We start from the raw sequence: 17,752 nt of genomic DNA on the forward strand, positions 1-17,752 counted from the left end.
GGTTGCTTGTCACAGAGGTTGTCAAGGGCTGTCATTTTGCGACTTGGAAGATGTACAGCTCTAGTGGCAGTTATACCTACATTTCTGCTAGCAGGTACTGATACGGTTATAACAGAAAGCCAAACAGCCTTGTACTCTTGTGAAACAAAAGTATCTCACATCATTTTCCTGGTGAGCTTTTGTTTTTTGAAACTGAAAGTAGAACTGACATTGTGGCTTTATTTAATAACTTGGGAAATTGGGCTTGTAGAAGTTTATTTGTGTATTAATTGTTTAATTTCTTGTGACAACAGCCCTTCCATACAAACAACAGTAAATTAATCTTGCTTGCCTTGTCAGTCTTTATTTCAGCAAGAACAAGAATGATAGGTGAAGCCAAGAGACTATGCTCCTAAAAATGCTTACTGTGGAGCTTTGACAGTTTTACTTGTGGTAAGTGACAGTCAAGGATATTGTTGTTAGAGTAGACGTTCCTTCAGGGGCTTTTATTGTGCCTACAGAAAAGCCCTGCAGGTCTTTTCATATTCCTCCTTTCAAGATACCAGCTGTTCCTGCTTCTCTTCTTCTTTTCTTGAAGGCATCACACAGCCACACAGCTTACATAAAAGCTCAAACCCAGAAGTGATCACAAAACTGAAGTGAAACCATCTTTTTTTTTTTTTTTTTTTTTAATCTGAAAATGGAAGCAGCTGGTACTTATGGCTGGTAAAAACACTGTTAGGGTTTTCTCTGTGTTCTTTGGAAAAAAAAAAAAAAAGAGGCAAGGGTTTCCCAGTTTCTAGTATCTTGTGACAATTACCAGAGGGTGGCTTTATGCTTCCATATAAAATTGGCACTTTTTATAGTATCTTTTTTCCATTCCTTCTGGAAAAGCAGATGCTTTGGCTATCCATTTTTCTTGTGTCATCCACAACTGTGGTGTTTTTCTGTCTTATTTCCTGGTGTTAGCCACTGGTTGACTCTTGCAGGCAGCTTTCTCCTTTGCAGTCACAATGTTTACCATAAAGGACCAAGGAGGCTGAGGGCACTCTGCGTCATATAGCATCTGCAGGTTCAATTTATTCATAGGGTTCCTGCAGCTTCATCTGTTGTTTCAGCTGATGAGCCAGATGAATTTACCATTGATAGCTGCAAGGTAAAGACCATTAACTTAAGCCTCTTGACTGAGATGTCAGATGTCTGGAGAAGAGGAGGCTCAGGGGCGACCTTATCGCTCTTTTTAGGTACCTCAAGGGAGGCTGTAGCGAGGTGGGGGTTGGCCTGTTCTCCCACGTTCCTGGTGACAGGACGAGGGGGAATGGGTTTAAGTTGAGCCAGGGGAGTTTTAGGCTAGATGTTAGGAAGAACTTCTTCACTGAAAGGGTTGTGAGGCACTGGAACAGGCTGCCCAGGGAAGTGGTGGAGTCACCATCCTTGGAAGTCTTCAAAAGACGTTTAGATGTAGAGCTTAGGGATATGGTTTAGTGGAGGGCTGTTAGTGTTAGGTTGGAGGTTGGACTCGATGACCTTGAGGTCTCTTCCAACCTAGCAAATTCTGTGATTCTGTGATTCTATGTGGTGATGCTTTGTCCTATGTTTGCCACAGGCTGAATGTGCTCTCACAGGCATGAATGAGCTCAGCTGGCATTTTAAGCTGCAGAAACCCAATAGTAGGTGGGATCCTGGCCTAAATCCATTGCATCCTGTACTTCCCGAGGGCCTAATACATGAAAGTTTCTAGTGAAATGATCATTTTAGACCTTGTGCTGCAGTTACCAGTCCTGCTCACTGATCACTCATAGCCAGCAGTCCTCATCAGACCTGCTGGTGGGGCTGGAAGATCATGTTGGATCCCAGGTTGTGTTGTTTGAATTCTTTGAGTTAGTATTTTGAAATAGATGGATGTTTTTCATTTTAGAGGTTATCAGGCAGTATGTGTGAGTCCTGTCCTCTTGGCAGGATAGGAGCTTAGCTTAGGGATATGGTTTAGTGGGGACTGTTAGTGTTAGGTCAGAGGTTGGACTCGATGATCTTGAGGTCTCTTCCAACCTAGAAATTCTGTGATTCTGTGATTCTGTGAGACTTTAAATTATTTTCATCCCTTCATAGTCTTTGCTTAGCTCTAAAAACAGATCTCAGAGCTAATACTTTGCTCTTTCTGATGCCATGTAAATGTATATTTTTGTTCAGACTTGTTTATAGGCCAAGCACCATGAATGTTCTACCATCAGAGGAAGTCTGGGTGAATATCTTTTGCCCCATAAACCTGTCCGTAGTCACTTAGAGCAGCACATTGGGCAGGCACATATTCATTATGTTTGGTAACTCCAGCATGTTGGATCCTGGGTTCATATCTTTAATCTTTGATATTATTATCAGGAAATGTGATTCATTGCCAACTATTACCATATATATACCATATATATATATATACATATATACAAATTATTCATTTAGAATGACTCAGTAAGATAGCTTTTAGGAAATTACAGTTTTTAGTTATTGTGGTGTTCTCATTTATTCAAGTTCCCACTAACTTGCATTCCTATATTTTATCTAAGTTTAGCATAATAGCCTCTTAAAGGCATTGTATTTAAATGCACATATGTCTACCTATACATATATATTTTACAAAGGTTTTACTGTTCTCTATAGAAAAAGTATTTAACCAGTTATGTTCAAAGTCTCTCCATAAATAAACCATTGCACTTATTTGGACCACATCTTGATTATTACCGTACCTCCTAGACTGAATGACTAAGCCTCTCCTTTTTTTTAAATGGATATTCATACCTTCCAATTACGCAACTTCCTGCAATTTGTCAGAATTAGACATTATTATTTGGGCTCAGATCATTAGTGTTTCATTGCAACCTTTTACTCACTTATACACATGCTTTTTCTTCATGTCCATGTCACAAAAAGTCACATACTGCAGTGCTAAAAATATAAGCGTGTGACATCATTCTGACTGATTAGCCAAAAGCTAATGAAATTTGGTTGCTGTTTTAAACCTCCTAATGTTGCACTAAAACACTGCTTTTTGATACTGAGAAGTAATAACAACCTACTGAAAATAGAATATGCTTTTATTTTATACTCTGAAGATTTTTTTTTTTCAATTCCTGTGTAGGATGTGTGGAACAATATTAGCTTTAAGTAATTCACTATGAATAAAGAAATATTTTAGAAGCAGCCTCAAGCATAAATAGGTCTACTTTAAATGTTTTAGGTATGGAGTAGCCACAGTTGAAAAACTAGCATACTTTATTTCCTGTGAATACTATTATAGTTTCTCCCGGTGCTGCTACAGTGATCCATCATGGCAGGGTTTACCACAAAAGATTGTTGTTTGCAGAGAGGGTAACAAGGCGGTCAGGCATACAGAACAGATTTTATATGGGAGCAGACTCGGATTCTGCAGCCTGTAAAAGAGAAGACTAGCAAAGCATCCAAAAGAAGTGTTTGAAATCATGAGTGGAAAGTGAAGGGAGCAACTATGCATTGTCTTCTCCAATACTAACACTGAGGAAGTCAAAGGTAGGTAGTTGGTGGCAAGTTTAAAATGGACTTTAGAAATTCCTTAATGTAACCTATAGTTCAGCTTTGGAATTGTACATGATGTTGTGGTTGGTAAAAATTGTGCAAGTGCAGAAGTAATGGAACAAATTCATAACATCGAGAAGGATTTAGTAAATACAGACAGAACCCCTCTGGTTAAGCAAGTCTGCAAGTCATTGTAAGCTCAAGGAGGATGCTTGAGAAGACTGAAATAGGAGTGAAGGTGCTGCACTTTACTTCTTAAAAGAGAGACCAGACTACAATCATTCTGTCAATGCAATGTGCTTAACAGGGAATATATGGGAAGTTGGCCATCAGTGTCACCGTTACATAGGTGATTATCATATCAGTCACTTACTATTTCAGCAAGGTCCGTAGGTGACCATGGACATGGCCTTCCACAAAATATTGACAGTAAAAGAAGCATTCTAAACATTAGCATCAACTGAAGCAATATTAGCTGCTTCTTATAGTTTAATTTCTTATGCACAGAGAATGAGTCAGAAGGCACAAATATCATATATGGCTATTACCCTATTATTACAGTGGCTTGTAACAATAAACAAACTTGGGCTACAAATGCAAGGATGCAGATAATCACTAGAGCACTGCTGTAGTGTCTTAGAAGAATTCCCTGGCTTCTGATTAATGCTGTGCTATGTAACCTTCACAACTGGGTGCCAGTATAGATAGCACAAAGCAGATAGGTGTATGCAGCCTTTGTGAATACCACAAAAGAGCAAGGACACATACGAACCTGGTAGAATGTAATTCATTTGCCTGTAATGGCCCTGTAATTGTCTCTATTACAAAATTTCTTATTGTGACTGCACTGTGTTTAAGAATTGGGCCTGTGGTTTTATTGCGGAATTATTACAGTAAGCCCGTTGGGGACTGTGAACATATAGTCTCATTCTCTAAAGTATTCATCTGGCCAATATTTTGAAATGTGGCTGTTTCTAAGGGACAAGAGGCACTAGAATAAGTGTAGAACTAATAACAAAATAGAGATCCATTTAGTTTCTTTTCCCAAATGCCATCGTCAAATCCAGAATCAACAAGCAGCAAAATTAAGCTTTTTTATTATTATTATGGTTTTTTTGTTTTTTTGTTTGTTTGTTTTAATTTCTTGTATATATATATATGGGGTTTGGGGGCAAAAATGGCTTTCACACAAAGTACCTTGACCTTTTGTGTTGCTTTAAGTAGACTGAGAACCTTAAAGGTTAAATGCTTAAAGGTTAAAAACTAAAGAAATAAAATATTTTGTTGTGTTTCTGAGGGTAAGAAACGTATGGGCGGTGTGAAAATGAAATCATATGCATGGTTTTGTTGAAATGTTTAATGCCAGTGATGTTTGGAGTTGGCAAAGAAATAGGCCTGAATAATGGTTCTTTCTTTGAGCCCACTGAACAGATTGAGAATATGAGTGGACACATCTGTGCGGTGAGAAGGGTGATAGTAAAGTGGCTAACCATATTGTTACTGGATTCACCACAACTAATAGACTGCATTTAAAGACCTTCTCTTATAAACTATTTATAGAGTCAGCAGTTTTCATGGGAAATTAGCTTGAGTTTCAGGTTTTAAATGCTCCTCTTTTAAATGCTCTTCCCTCAGCTCTTCATTCATCCTCCAAAGTGGACTAAGATGCTGAGGAAATTTATAGTAGCCACTCTATTCCCTTTTTGTTTGGTTGTTGGCTTGTTTATTTACTTTTGTTCATTTTTTAGCAAAACCTGGAAGGAGTATATCATGATTCTTTGTCCTCCCATATTTGCTTTATCTGAAGAACCTACACATAGGTGGGGTCTTGCAGTTCTTCCTTACCCTTTGATCAGAGCACCTCAGCTCATTTCCTGAGCCTCATCATGGCAAAGCTAAGCTAAAGAAACAGTATGCTAAAATGCAAATGCCTGCACTGGGAGTTGGTGCTCTACAGTAATTAGAACATATTTTCTGGCTTTTGGTGCTTAAAAGGAATGTGCAATTAGATACTTTGGATACAGATGTTGCTCCTCTATGTTTCAGTCCCCTGTCTCTTACACTGGAATCTGTAATTTACGTTTCAGGGGGAATGTATGTACCGCCTTGTATGTACCTGCTCCTGGCAGGTTGCTTGGTGTTTTACCAAAGCAGATGTTTTCTTTCTATAAAATAGCACTTGTTTCCAGACCTGATCTGTTTATTGAATGATTTCGGATGATTATTCTAAACTTTATAGTTGCATTTGTAAATACTTGAATTGTCAGAATAAGTGTCTAGCTCTTAAATCCAGAAATACTTGAGAGATTTTTTTTTTAAGTCCTGCATCATGAATGCCTTACGCTTCATTGCATGCTGCATATAAATGATTCCCTTCTGTCTTCTCTAAACAGGTAGTACTTACTGTTAATTTCATCAAACATTCTCTTATATCTTGTGTCAAGGGAGAAGGGAGACTTATTTTTCATAGTCAGTATTAATAGCCAGATTTTCTCTCTACTCTCTTTAGGAGAAAAATAAATAAATAAATAAATAAGGACAATTAATTAGTGTTTGAATAGTTGCTGGAAATGAAACCCCTAGACCTTAATATCTTTTTGTTCTCAAGAGATATATATTATATTTAGTAGCTGTTGAAGGCTACTTTGGGGGAATTAATTTTTTTTCTTCACTGGTTGGTCAAAAGTAGAAGAAAAGTAGAAGAAAACTGCTTAAAAATAGTCATTCTCATTGTTCTCAAAAGAAATAATCAAGGAAAAAAAGTTTGTTTTTCTTCTCCAGATGAAAAAAAATTAATACTAATAAAATATTTTGATAGTAAATGATGTTCTGGGACTGCTTAAACCAGCTAGGATCAGTCCAAGCAAACACTCCTAGTGATTAATAGAAGAGGGACTTTAAAATTTGGCAAAGGAAGAAAACAGAGTGTGTTGAAGTATAAATTGAAGAATCCAGGGAGGACTTATGTAACTTTTGAAAGCAGTACTGATTTCTTAGAACAGTATTATATGAAGCTAAACCATTTTTTTTTCTTTTTTTTCTGTAGAGTTGTCTTATAAGATTTACAGTCAGCATGTACCTTTTATTTCTTTAAGGGAAATATGTTAGTTAAAGATACTACATAGTAAAGATGTTCCCCAGTTGTATTATTTCACTATAATTATTGTCTGGCTCTTTTAATAGTTGAATTGTGAATAAAGGAGATGCAGTGGTACTAGAAAATACCATCTCACTTGCATGTGAATTACCTATTTTTTTCAGCAGATGTTCCCCATATAACATATTCTGACTTAATATTAGTTTATTAAAGTTAAAGGAATTGCTCCAGATAGTATGAAGTTATTTGATTGTCTTCATGCTGATTTCTTGTACCATTTTTTCCAGTTTCAGAGGTATGCAGCAAAAAATGTGATAATGAACCTCTGTCTAAAATATATAATTAAAAATTACGTGCCATTGTAAAAATGCAGCACATATGTGGAGATTTTTTCTTTATTGGAGTAGTGAAAATTGTGTACCTTGACTTCGGTAAGGTTTTTAATGCTCTCTCTTAGAGGGAAGCTGTTGATGTATGGGCTGGATGAGCAGACAGTGAGGTGGACTGAGAACTGGCCAGTCCCAGAGGGTGGTGATCAATGTCAGAAAGTCTCATTGGAGGCCAGTAGCTAGCAGGGTACCAAGGGGGTCAAAACTGGGTCCAGTTCTTTTTAATGTCTTCATTAATGTGCTGGGTGATTGGGGCAATGTGTACCTTCAGCAAATGTGCTGATGGCACGCAACTGGGAGAGAGTGGTGATAAGCCAGAGGGTCTTGCTGTCATCCAGAGGGACCTGGACAGGCTGGAGAAACAATGGGCTGAGAGGAATCTTATGAAGTTCAACAAGGGGAAGTGACAAATCATGCACCTGGGGAGAATCAACCCTGGGAGTTATGGAGAAAAAAAAAAAAAGGCACCAGTGCATGCTAGGGGCCAGTCAGCTGGAAGGTCTCTTTGCAGAGAAGGCCCTGGAGATCCTCGTGGACACCAATATGACCTAGGAATGTGCCCTTGTGGTAAAGAATGCCAATGGTATTCTGGATTTTATCAGAAGCAGTGTTGCCAGCAGGTCAAGGAAGCTGATCATTCGCCTCTACTTAGCACTGGTTAGGCCACACCTGGAGTGCTGGGACCAGTTCTGGGCTCCTCAGCACAAGAGAGACATGGAAATACTAAACAGAGCCTACTAAATGTCTACTAAGATGATGAAGGGATTGGAATATTTCTCCTATGAAAGAAATGGGATTGTTCAGCCTAGAGAAGGCCAGATGACTTCCAGAGATCCCTTCCAACCTCAACCTCAACCATTTTTTGCTTCTGTGAATCTGAGGTTGCTACTTCATTGTAGAAATAGTTTGGAAACAAAACAGTAGTTATTTTTCCTCCCCTGAAAATTGAGTAAAGTAAAATTGAGGTTTCATAATAATCTGGTCAAGCTAGAGGTAATGAATGCATCACCAACTTTTCTCCAATGAAGCCACTGTTAATTACAAAAAAAATGATAACTTAAATTTTCCAGTCTCTTATTGGCAGATGTATGCACATTGTATATATTTTTTATTTTGTTTATGTCATCTGTGGAGCAAACTATTGCCCACTGTGAACAAGGAAGCTGGGCTTTGGTTTTAGGGTGACATATACAAATGTAGCAGCAGCTCAGCCTCAGAAGGCCATTTTTATTACCACTTCAGTATCTTTTGTAGCAGCTGAAAAGTAAAGTGCTGAACGCTGACAGACATCCTATAGAGTACACAGAACATGCACATAGAACATAATCTGCTTTGGGAATGTCTTATAAACGCAGAGGCACTTGTATTATCATTTTAATATTTGTGATTTGATTAAGCATGTCTCACTTCACTTACTACATACTATAGGCAAGGGGCATAGTTTTTATTCATAGGCTGAAGAAAACTGCTTGGTTTTATACAGCAAAGAGTTAGGGAAAATTGGAGAACAAGATGAATGACTATAAGCAGGAGTTATGGAAACTTCCTACTCAATACCCAAGAATACAAGTAAAATTACCTGGAAAAATCCTCAGTTAAAAAAAAAAAAAAAAAAAAAAAAAAAAAACAAAACAAAAAAAAAAACAGTCAAATTTAAGCATCATCAATACTATTGAAAATGATGAAAAAGTAATGATTAGAAAATACAAATTAAAAGATGCAGGAACCAGCTACATACATGCACCATTCCCACATTAAAAGTACCCATTTTCCTTTTTTGTCCATTAGCTGTAGTGCTAGAGGAAGAATTAACTTTCACACTCACTTCAGGAATAATGTAGTAGACTGGGGCAGCAAAATATAGACTCTGATAATTTAAAAAAAAATACTTTTCTCTGTTTTTCTTGACAATTTATGTGGCATGGGTAAATTTCTAAAGCTCTGTCTGGTTGTTGAAATAACCGTTGGACATTTGAGAGTATTTGCGATTAGAAAGGGTAATCCTTTAGTGCATTGGGTTGATATTCTGAGGCTTGTAGTATTTGGGGACTCTAAGAGATTCAGATTAATGAAGAGAGAATATGTAGAAATCACTAATTGTCTTTTTGGGGGATAATGTAGCCCATTGGTACATAGGAAAATAAACTGGTAGGAAAGAAGCTACACTTAAGAGAAGTTTGAAGTGACACATGGAAATGGTTTCCTTAAGTAAAAGTGTGCCCATCCCTATCAGTGTCAAAAATGAGTTAGTCTGCATTCAAGCACATTGTCATTATTTTAATGAACATTATGAACAGATAATAAGAGAATGCACTCCAGTAGATAAAAATTAAATACTGTCACTATTTCATGACATTTTAGTTAATTATACTATTCCCATAATGACTTATAACTGTGTGCACAGAGTCTTGAGATAAAAGAGAGGAATCACAGTGGTTTTCAAAAGCCATACCAAAGTATATCTCTGTTTAGAATGGGAGGATAATTAATTCCATGAACATGGATCACCAGATGACCTGGGTTTTTCTTCAGCTGTAAATCAGGGGATTATACAATCCCTATGTAGCATTAATTACTAAACAAAAGAAATTTCAGAATGTTATTCATTCATGAAATTTTTATAAAGGATAGGAGACTAGTGGTGTCATCTTTGTTACTTGGGGTTTTCTGTTTTATTTTTCTTTGTTAACTGCTTTGATGGACAGTGGATGATCCTACTCTGTGATGCTTTCGTAACTTTTGCAAGTTCTAAATTAATGACTAGATAGTTAAGTGATATCACAATTTTTCTTCTAAAGAAAAACAATTACATTTGCTTCATCCTTTACTCCCCCTTTTTATCAGCAGGTTAAAATGCAGGTCCTGAATTTCAATACCACCCTTTCATAAAGCTATGTTTTTACATTTCCTCAACTCTAAATCAAGAGTTGAATAGATATAAATGTCCTTGAACATATTTAGTAATTGATTGTAAGTAGAAGATACTAATTCATACATTACTTGGTGTCTACCATATTGCACCTTGCCAATACATTGCCTGCTGGTTGTACAGAATCACAGAATCATTTATTTTGGAAAAGACCTCTAAGATCATCAAGTCCAAATGTTAACCTAGTACTGCCACATCTACCACTAAACCATGTCCCTAAGACCACATCTACACGTTTTTTGAATACCTCCAGGGATGGTGAGTCAATTACTTCCCTGGACAGCCTGTTCTAATGCCTCACAACCCTTTGATGCAGTTGTAGAGAATGTAACGATAAGGTCTCCCCTGAGTCTCCTTTTCTCTTGGCTAAATAATCTCAGTTCCCTCAACTTCTCCTCATAAGAGGAGCTCTCCAGACCCTTCACCAGCTTGGATATAGAATATTTCATCTTCTTCTTCATCCCGGTTGGTTGGTGAATAAGTCTCACTGTGACATCTGCCTCATTGGCCTTCCCCCTGATTCTTTTCTATAAACACTCAAACACGTTGTCACCAGTATTAAGCTCTAGACAATCGAAACACTCCTTAACATACAGAACTACCCCACCACTTCTCCTTCCTAGCCTGTCCCTTCTGAAGAGTTTGTAGACATCCATTGCAGCACTCCAGTCATGTGAGTCATCCCACCATGTTTCTGTGATGGCAACTATGTCTTAGCCCTCCTGCTGTGCAGTGGCTTCCAGCTCCTCTTGTTTCTTTCCTATGCTGCATGCATTGGTGTAGATGCACTTCAGTTGGCCTAGCAATCCTGTCACCTTTTTTGGAGGAGAAGCCCTAATTCCTTTGTGACCTTCCTCAGGCACTTACATGATTTCTAGCCCCTCAATATCCTTTGTGCCTTTGCTGTTGCCTGGCTCTCCATCCCCTATCTCTACTGAGGTGTCAGGCCAAGGGACTTTGCTAGCCCAGCATTCCACAACCACTGGCTTACTGCCCTCAGGCTTATCTCTAGCAAGCCTGATTTTATCCCTTTCCCCCTTCAAATCTAGTTTAAAGACCTTTTAGGTCTTAAAGACGCTTTATGTATTTTTCTAGTTTAAAGGCCTTTAAAGGCCCTGCTGCCTCCTGATCAAAGGTCCTTTTCCCCTTTTGAGACAAGTAAAGCCTGTCTGTTGCCAGCAGGCCTAGTGTCGTATAAAATGACCCATGATTTAAAAAAAAATAATAATTCTGCCAGTGACATGAGGCTCTGTCGTGGGTTTATGTGGCAGGGTTTTGGTAGCAGGGGAGCATAGGGGTGACTTCTGTGAGAAGAATCTAGAAGTTGCCCCATGTCAGGTGAGGGCCCCACTGCTGACCAGAGCCGAGCCAATAAGCGATGTTGTTTGCACCTCTGTGAGAGCAGTTTTAAGAAAGGGAAAAAAATGCTGCCACGCAGCAGCTGGGAGAGTGAGAAGAGTGAGAAACAGCCTTGCAGGAGCCAAGGTCAGTGAAGAAGGAGGGGGAGAGGTGCTCCAGGAACCGGAGCAGAAGTCCCCTGCGGCCTGTGGTGAGGACCATGGTGAAGCAGGATGTCCCCCTGCAGCCCATGGAGTACCATGGCGGAGCAGGGTTCCGCACTGCAGCCCATGGAGGAGACCACGGTGGAGCAGGTGGACCTGCACTGATGGAGGCTGTGGCCTGTGGAAGACTCCTGCCGGAACAGATTCCGGGCTGGACCTGTACCTGTGGAGTGGAGACCACGCAGGAGCAGGTGACCTGGCAGGAGCTGCTGCCCGTGGGGGACCCAGGTTGGAGCAGTTTGCTCCTGAGGGATGGACCTCGTGGTACGGACCCATATCTGGAGCAGTTCTGGAAGAGCTGCTGCTTGTGGGAAGCCCCCACAGACTCAGATCGGGAAGGACGGCATCCAGTGGGAGGGACCCCATGATGCAGGGGCAGAGAGTGACCATGAAGAAGTGGTGGAGACGAAGTGCTATAGACTGACCACAACCCACATTTCCCTGTTCCCCTGCACCACTCGGGGGGGGGAGGAGGTAGAAGAGGGTGGATGGGGGAAGGTGTTTTTGGTTTCTTTCCCTTGTTTCTCTAGCTTGTTAGTAATAGACAATAAATCTGTCTCTCTCTCTACTCTGAGTCTGTTTTGCCTGTCACGATAATTGTTTAATGATCTCCCTATCCTTATCTCAACCCGTTTGCACTGTATTTTCTCCCCATTCCTCTTTGAGGACAGGGAGTGAGAGAGCGGCCATGGTGGAACTTGGCTGCCCACCTGAGTAAAACCACCACAGGCTCAGAGCCAGGTAATTGATCTGTTGCCTCTTTATTTTTCTCTCCTCAACATTCCCTGCAACTGGAGTGAGGCAACAGTATGATAAAAATCACTTGGTAGATGGTATCAACATAGTAGGATAAAAAATGAGAAAAAAAAATGGTTTTCTTCTTACTTTGTCTCTCTAGTTCAGCGTATTTTACATTATTTCCCTCCTTCATTTTGTATGTAGGAAACTAATGTATATCCCACTTGTGTATATGTAGGCAATATAGCAAGTTGTCTGTGGGTATGACCGTGTTTAGGAGATGGATGTTTGTGATAACAACTGTGTTGTGAGTAACACTGGTTCCAAAACAAAGAAGGTAATGTTTCAATCCTGGTCATCTAATGCGTCTATCCATGGACAACTTGCACATTAATAATTAAACATATACGCATAAACAGTCCTGGAGAGCATAAAATGTATTAAATGTGATTACATGCACCCCACAAAAATATTTTCTTCCTGGAATCAGACCATACTCAGGATGTTTGTGCTGTTTGCTAAATGGCTCAGAATTGCTCTGAAAACTAGAAGCCCTTGGGACATTTCGGACCTTTGTGCAAATATCCAAGCATGGTCTGCCCTGTTCTTAAAAATCTACTCCCTACCTGCCTTAAAGTACCAGGTACTGCTCCAGGGTATGTTTTGGGCATGCACATTGAGTTCATGCTGAATGTAATTTGAGTAAAACTCAGGGTAAAATGCCATAATTAGTTGTTCTGGATTGGCATCCAGTCAAGGCAACATGAATGAAGTTTTACTCCAGTTTTACTTCTCTTGTAAGTATAAGTTTTGCAAAAGGTATGTTGTCTGAGGAAGCATATGATTGTGGAGGACAGAAGGTTAGCATGTCATCAGAAACAAGTTGTCCATTGATGTCACCATTCAATATCCCCAGCTATCACAACCTTGCACAAATGTTTGTAGTTGTAAAATAGGTTCTTTCTAGCTTTGAATTCTTGAGAATTTGTGACCATGTATGTTATTGGCCGTGTATGTGCGCATGTACACCCTATAAAATAATTCCTATGTTAAACATATAAAATATCATGTGACTTTCTTCTTAAAAGATGAATTACCATGTTTCCTCTAACTTACATATGACATATAACAGTACCATAAATATATGTGTGTGTGGTTTGGGCTCATAAAAGTATACCTTGGCTGTGCTGAAACTCTATACCTTCAAAACAAGTAGCAATGAGTGGTGGCTGCCAAAGTGCTAAATTACTCGTGACACTTGCAATTGAGATTTTAGAATATGTATAACTTAAATACAGCTATCCGTTTGGAGGTCAGGTACTTCTAGTATTCATTCATCAGTGTTAATTGAGCCAGATGTTCAGCTGAAATACATAATCATTCTTCTAGCTCTAAATATCATGAGTCATATCAACAAGCACAATAATGCATAAATAATTTGTATTAATGGAAAAACACATGAATCAAAATATCATATATTACTCCTAGACCATTTGGATTTGGCGTTTTTGGATTAAAGTGTCGGATGTAATGGTTGAGTACAAAAAATCACCAGTTTCTCAAAAATAGTTTATTACAAAGTCTAAATTTTTTAAAGATGGGAGGTTTATTTGAAAATCCTCCTTAATCTCCACTCTGGTTTTTGATTTGTGAAGAAAAAAAGAAGTGCAAGATATGATGCTAGGACATATTGTTCCTTTTAAGGACTCAGACAGCCAATGAGATAGAGCAGAGTGACATCTTGTGCTAGGTGAAACTTAGAATGGTGATGGACATATCAACCCATGGCAAATAAAAGTGCCAAGCAAACAGTTAGGAAACAATGAAGTTTTCAAATGACAGCATCGAAGTTTGGAGAATCATTTGCATTTTTCTTTATCACGATATGACTTGATTATAATATATATATATTTATTTAAACATTTAAAATATACACTGAGATTAACACTGAAATTTTTATCTTTGCAGTTTGCCGGGAAGACTCATACCAGTCAATAGTCTCATGTGCTGCTGTAGTACTTACCCCTGTAGAGACGACAGTGGATACAAGCAAAAAAGAACGGACAATAATGCCTGATGTGTCTAAACAGTGAGTTATTCAAATAACATGATTTTTTACAAATACAGTGTAAACATCAGGCCAGATTCATTCTCAGGGATATGCATATACACCTTCTTTCTGTTTCACAAGGGGTTACATCTGCATTTCCAAAAGCAGAACTTGGCCTGAGGCTAAGCTGTTTCTTTTGCTCATTAGCCTTTTTTTTTTTTTTTTTCCAAGGCTTTTGGTAATGAGGTATACAGAGAGAATGGGCATTTATACTCTGAGAAATTGACTTTTTAACAGGCTTAATAGAGCGATTCCTTTTATTTAAATAGTTCTTTCATTCTTGCACAATGTTTTTAGTCAGCAGTTGCTTTTTAGAAAGAACATTTTGAAATGCTCTGCTCATTTGAGATATTTCAGTATTTTTCAGTGACTATTTTTATTGCTGTGTTATAACATATGATGGCATCTTCAAAAGTGGGATGGTAGTCTTCCAAAGAAAATCTATTAACTTAAATAGAGTGTAATTTGATATCTTGCCTTAGATGAGAATCATAGCCAGTGCATGTGTAGTAACACTTGTCTTGCAATATCAGACAGGATGGTTGTTCCTTAACAACTGAGTTCTTGGAGAATGAAAACATAACAGAAATCACAACATGAAAACAGTAATCACAACATGAAGTTGGGGTCCATGCATTTTTAAATTGTAGAAGGTAATTAAAAGTATGAAAATGGATAATATGAGGTCATTATTGATCCTTACAATTCATGCTTTGTTCTCAGCTTCTCTGGGTATAAGCAAGTTTAGCTTTGAAATTGTCTATCTGTCGGTTTATTTCTATGAAGAACTATCTTGCACACCTATTACTGTAAGAAAATGAAACACACACTTACCCCTGCCTGTACTGGGTCTGGCTGGGATGGAGTTAACTTTCCCTGCAGCAGCCCTTACAGTGCTGTACTCTGCACTTGTAGCTAGAACAGCATTGCTATCATACCAGTGTTTTGTCTTTCGATGAGCAGCGAGCACAGCTGGCTCAGCACCCTCCAAACGCCTCCCCCACTCCCCAGCCCCCTGCCAAGAGCCAGCAGGCTGGGAGTGGGTGAGAAGTGGAGAGGGAACATCACCAGGGCAGCTGACCTAACCAGACCAAAGGGATGTTCCATACCATATGATGTCACACTCAGCAATAAAGGGTGGGAAAAGGGGAGAGGAGGGAGAGCTCTCATTATGAAGGCACCTGTCCTTCCAAACAATTGCTGTGCATATCGAGGCCCTGCTTCTCAGGATGTGGCAGAACATTGCTTGTTGATGAGAAGTAGAGAATATATGTATTTTTCTCTTTCTCTGCTTCTGCGTGGCCTTTACTTTTTTTTTGTTTGTTTGTTTGTTTTGTTTTGTTTTGTTTTGTTTTGTTTTTTCTTTGCAGCATGCTTTCTTCTCCCTCCTCCCCCACAAACCTTCTTTTGAGGAGGGGGAGTAAGAGAGCAGGTGTGGTAGAGACTGGCTGCCCAGCTGAGTACCCATCACACCACCACAAAAAATAAAATAAAACAAAATAATAAAAAATATATATTATACCTGAAACGTAGGTACAAATACTTTGAGCCAGATTAAAATAAATATGTACTATCTCATCTGTTATTAGTTCTGATAATAGGAAGTGTAAAGTCTGTTTTCCCCATGTCAGTCTAGTCTTGGTACAGATCTGTGTCTTTAGTCTGTATCTGACAGTGGCCTCTTTTCCAATCTGGCCAGAAAACCATTTCTTCCTAGTCTACCTTTACTTAAAAATTTAATGCAGCACATTGTCTGTCATCTTGGTATTTTTACAGTGAATTGTTGTTCAAAATACTGGTAGCATCGGTTTGATTTGATGTTTCAGTCATGGCTTTCTAAATACTAAGGGATTGGGAAGGGAATATACCACAAAATGCTACACTGAAATCCAGAGTCCATTTTTGCTTTCTGTCCATTAAAAAGTGATCCTTTAGTGTTGTTTGATTTCCTTTTTCCCTCCACTATCAGCAATTTCAGCATGTCATAATTCCTTATAAATTCAAAGTAAGGTCTTGTTTGTGGTTAACATGTACTTGAAAGTTTTATGATGCCATCTCTTACATAGTTTTTCCCTTTGCCTTATTGATATTAGTAAGTGTATTAACCTGTTTTCTATTTGTTGTTGTTGTTTATTTATTTATTTATTTTTGCTTTACAACCTGACTAGTGATATCATTTAATTACTTAGACTGAAATCATACTTCTCTTATGCATGCAGTGGTCTCAAAAATATGCACTGGCCTCTGCTGCTCTTCCAATTTGCATGTCTTAAAATATGACTTGTAGCTCTGTCATTCTTTCAAAAAGAAAGAAGTTTTTGCTTAGACAGATTACATATATTTGAACTTTTTTACATGGAACAGCATCACTGCATTAGTATCTTTAAACCAACATTTATTACAAATATAATGGAAATGAAACCAAAACAACTTTCTGGAAAACTTTTTCATGTTGTTAGAACAGGAATTATGTAAACTGTCGGTCTATAACATTTCAAAATAATTACAGGGGGATAAAAGCATGCTGCTTCAAAGACATCTCAAGCATTGTGAAGCATCAGCTTCACATTTGCTTTTCTTTTCACCTTGTGCTTTCTACATGGAGATCTTTGTCCCCATACCCAGTTTTAACTGAAGCAAAAGAGACCCCAGCTCCTGTCTCTATATACCCCAGTGCCATCTGTTTTTATGCACTGTAAATATCAAGCAAGGAAAAGCCTTTGACACACCTTCAGTTCCCTTGACTTTAGCACAGACTCCATGTGCGGTCTGATCTGCACAGGTGAACTATAATTACAGGTATTTGTAAATTACCTTTACTGAAAATAACATAAATGCTTTGATTTTTATGCTTACCTTTGTGAACCTCAGTTGTTTTGACTTGTGTGTCTCAAAACTGAGTATCACAGGGGGTAAGCAGTGGTCTACTCTGTAAGAATAATTCCTGTAAAGAAAACATTTCTTAGTTTAGGGCCTTGCACAGAGTATGTTTAGAACTACATAAGAAAGCAATCCAAAACACACAAAGTACACATTACTGATAATAAACAGTTACTAATTACTAAATACAATTATACTGTAAACCCCAGTGGAACTATATGCAAGACCTTCAGGACACAAGAAACTGTGATGCGTGGGTGAAGGAAAAATGCCTTTAGTGTGAATCATATAATATTTGACTAATGATGTTTCATCTTAGAAAAAAAGCTGTTTTGTGGCTTTAAATAATGCACTGTATTTGCTTAATGTAATTTTACTATAAGCAGCAAAGTATTGTGCCAGAAATGGTAGCAGCAAAATTTAATGATTCTTTGTCAGTGAATAGATATTATCAAGATCAGAGGATTAGAGGTCATTTTTTTCCCCTGTATTTTTCTTCAAATTGCAAAATATTTAATCAGG

General features: G+C 38.4%; 1 protein-coding gene across 6 annotated transcripts in view; it reads left to right on the top strand.

Annotated features, from left to right (window-relative positions):
• CCSER1 (coiled-coil serine rich protein 1) overlaps positions 1-17,752 on the top strand; it is a 695,877-nt gene that overhangs the window by 218,347 nt on the left and 459,778 nt on the right. For all 6 annotated transcript variants that reach the window (XM_084516947.1, XM_084516950.1, XM_084516951.1 and 3 more), the window contains one exon: positions 14,209-14,329. In XM_084516947.1, coding sequence (XP_084373073.1) covers positions 14,209-14,329 — 121 coding nt within the window. The remainder of the gene's footprint in view (positions 1-14,208; positions 14,330-17,752) is intronic.

This window comes from Aythya ferina (genome assembly GCF_964211825.1).
Source record: "Aythya ferina genome assembly, chromosome: 4".
Lineage (NCBI taxonomy): Eukaryota > Metazoa > Chordata > Aves > Anseriformes > Anatidae > Aythya > Aythya ferina.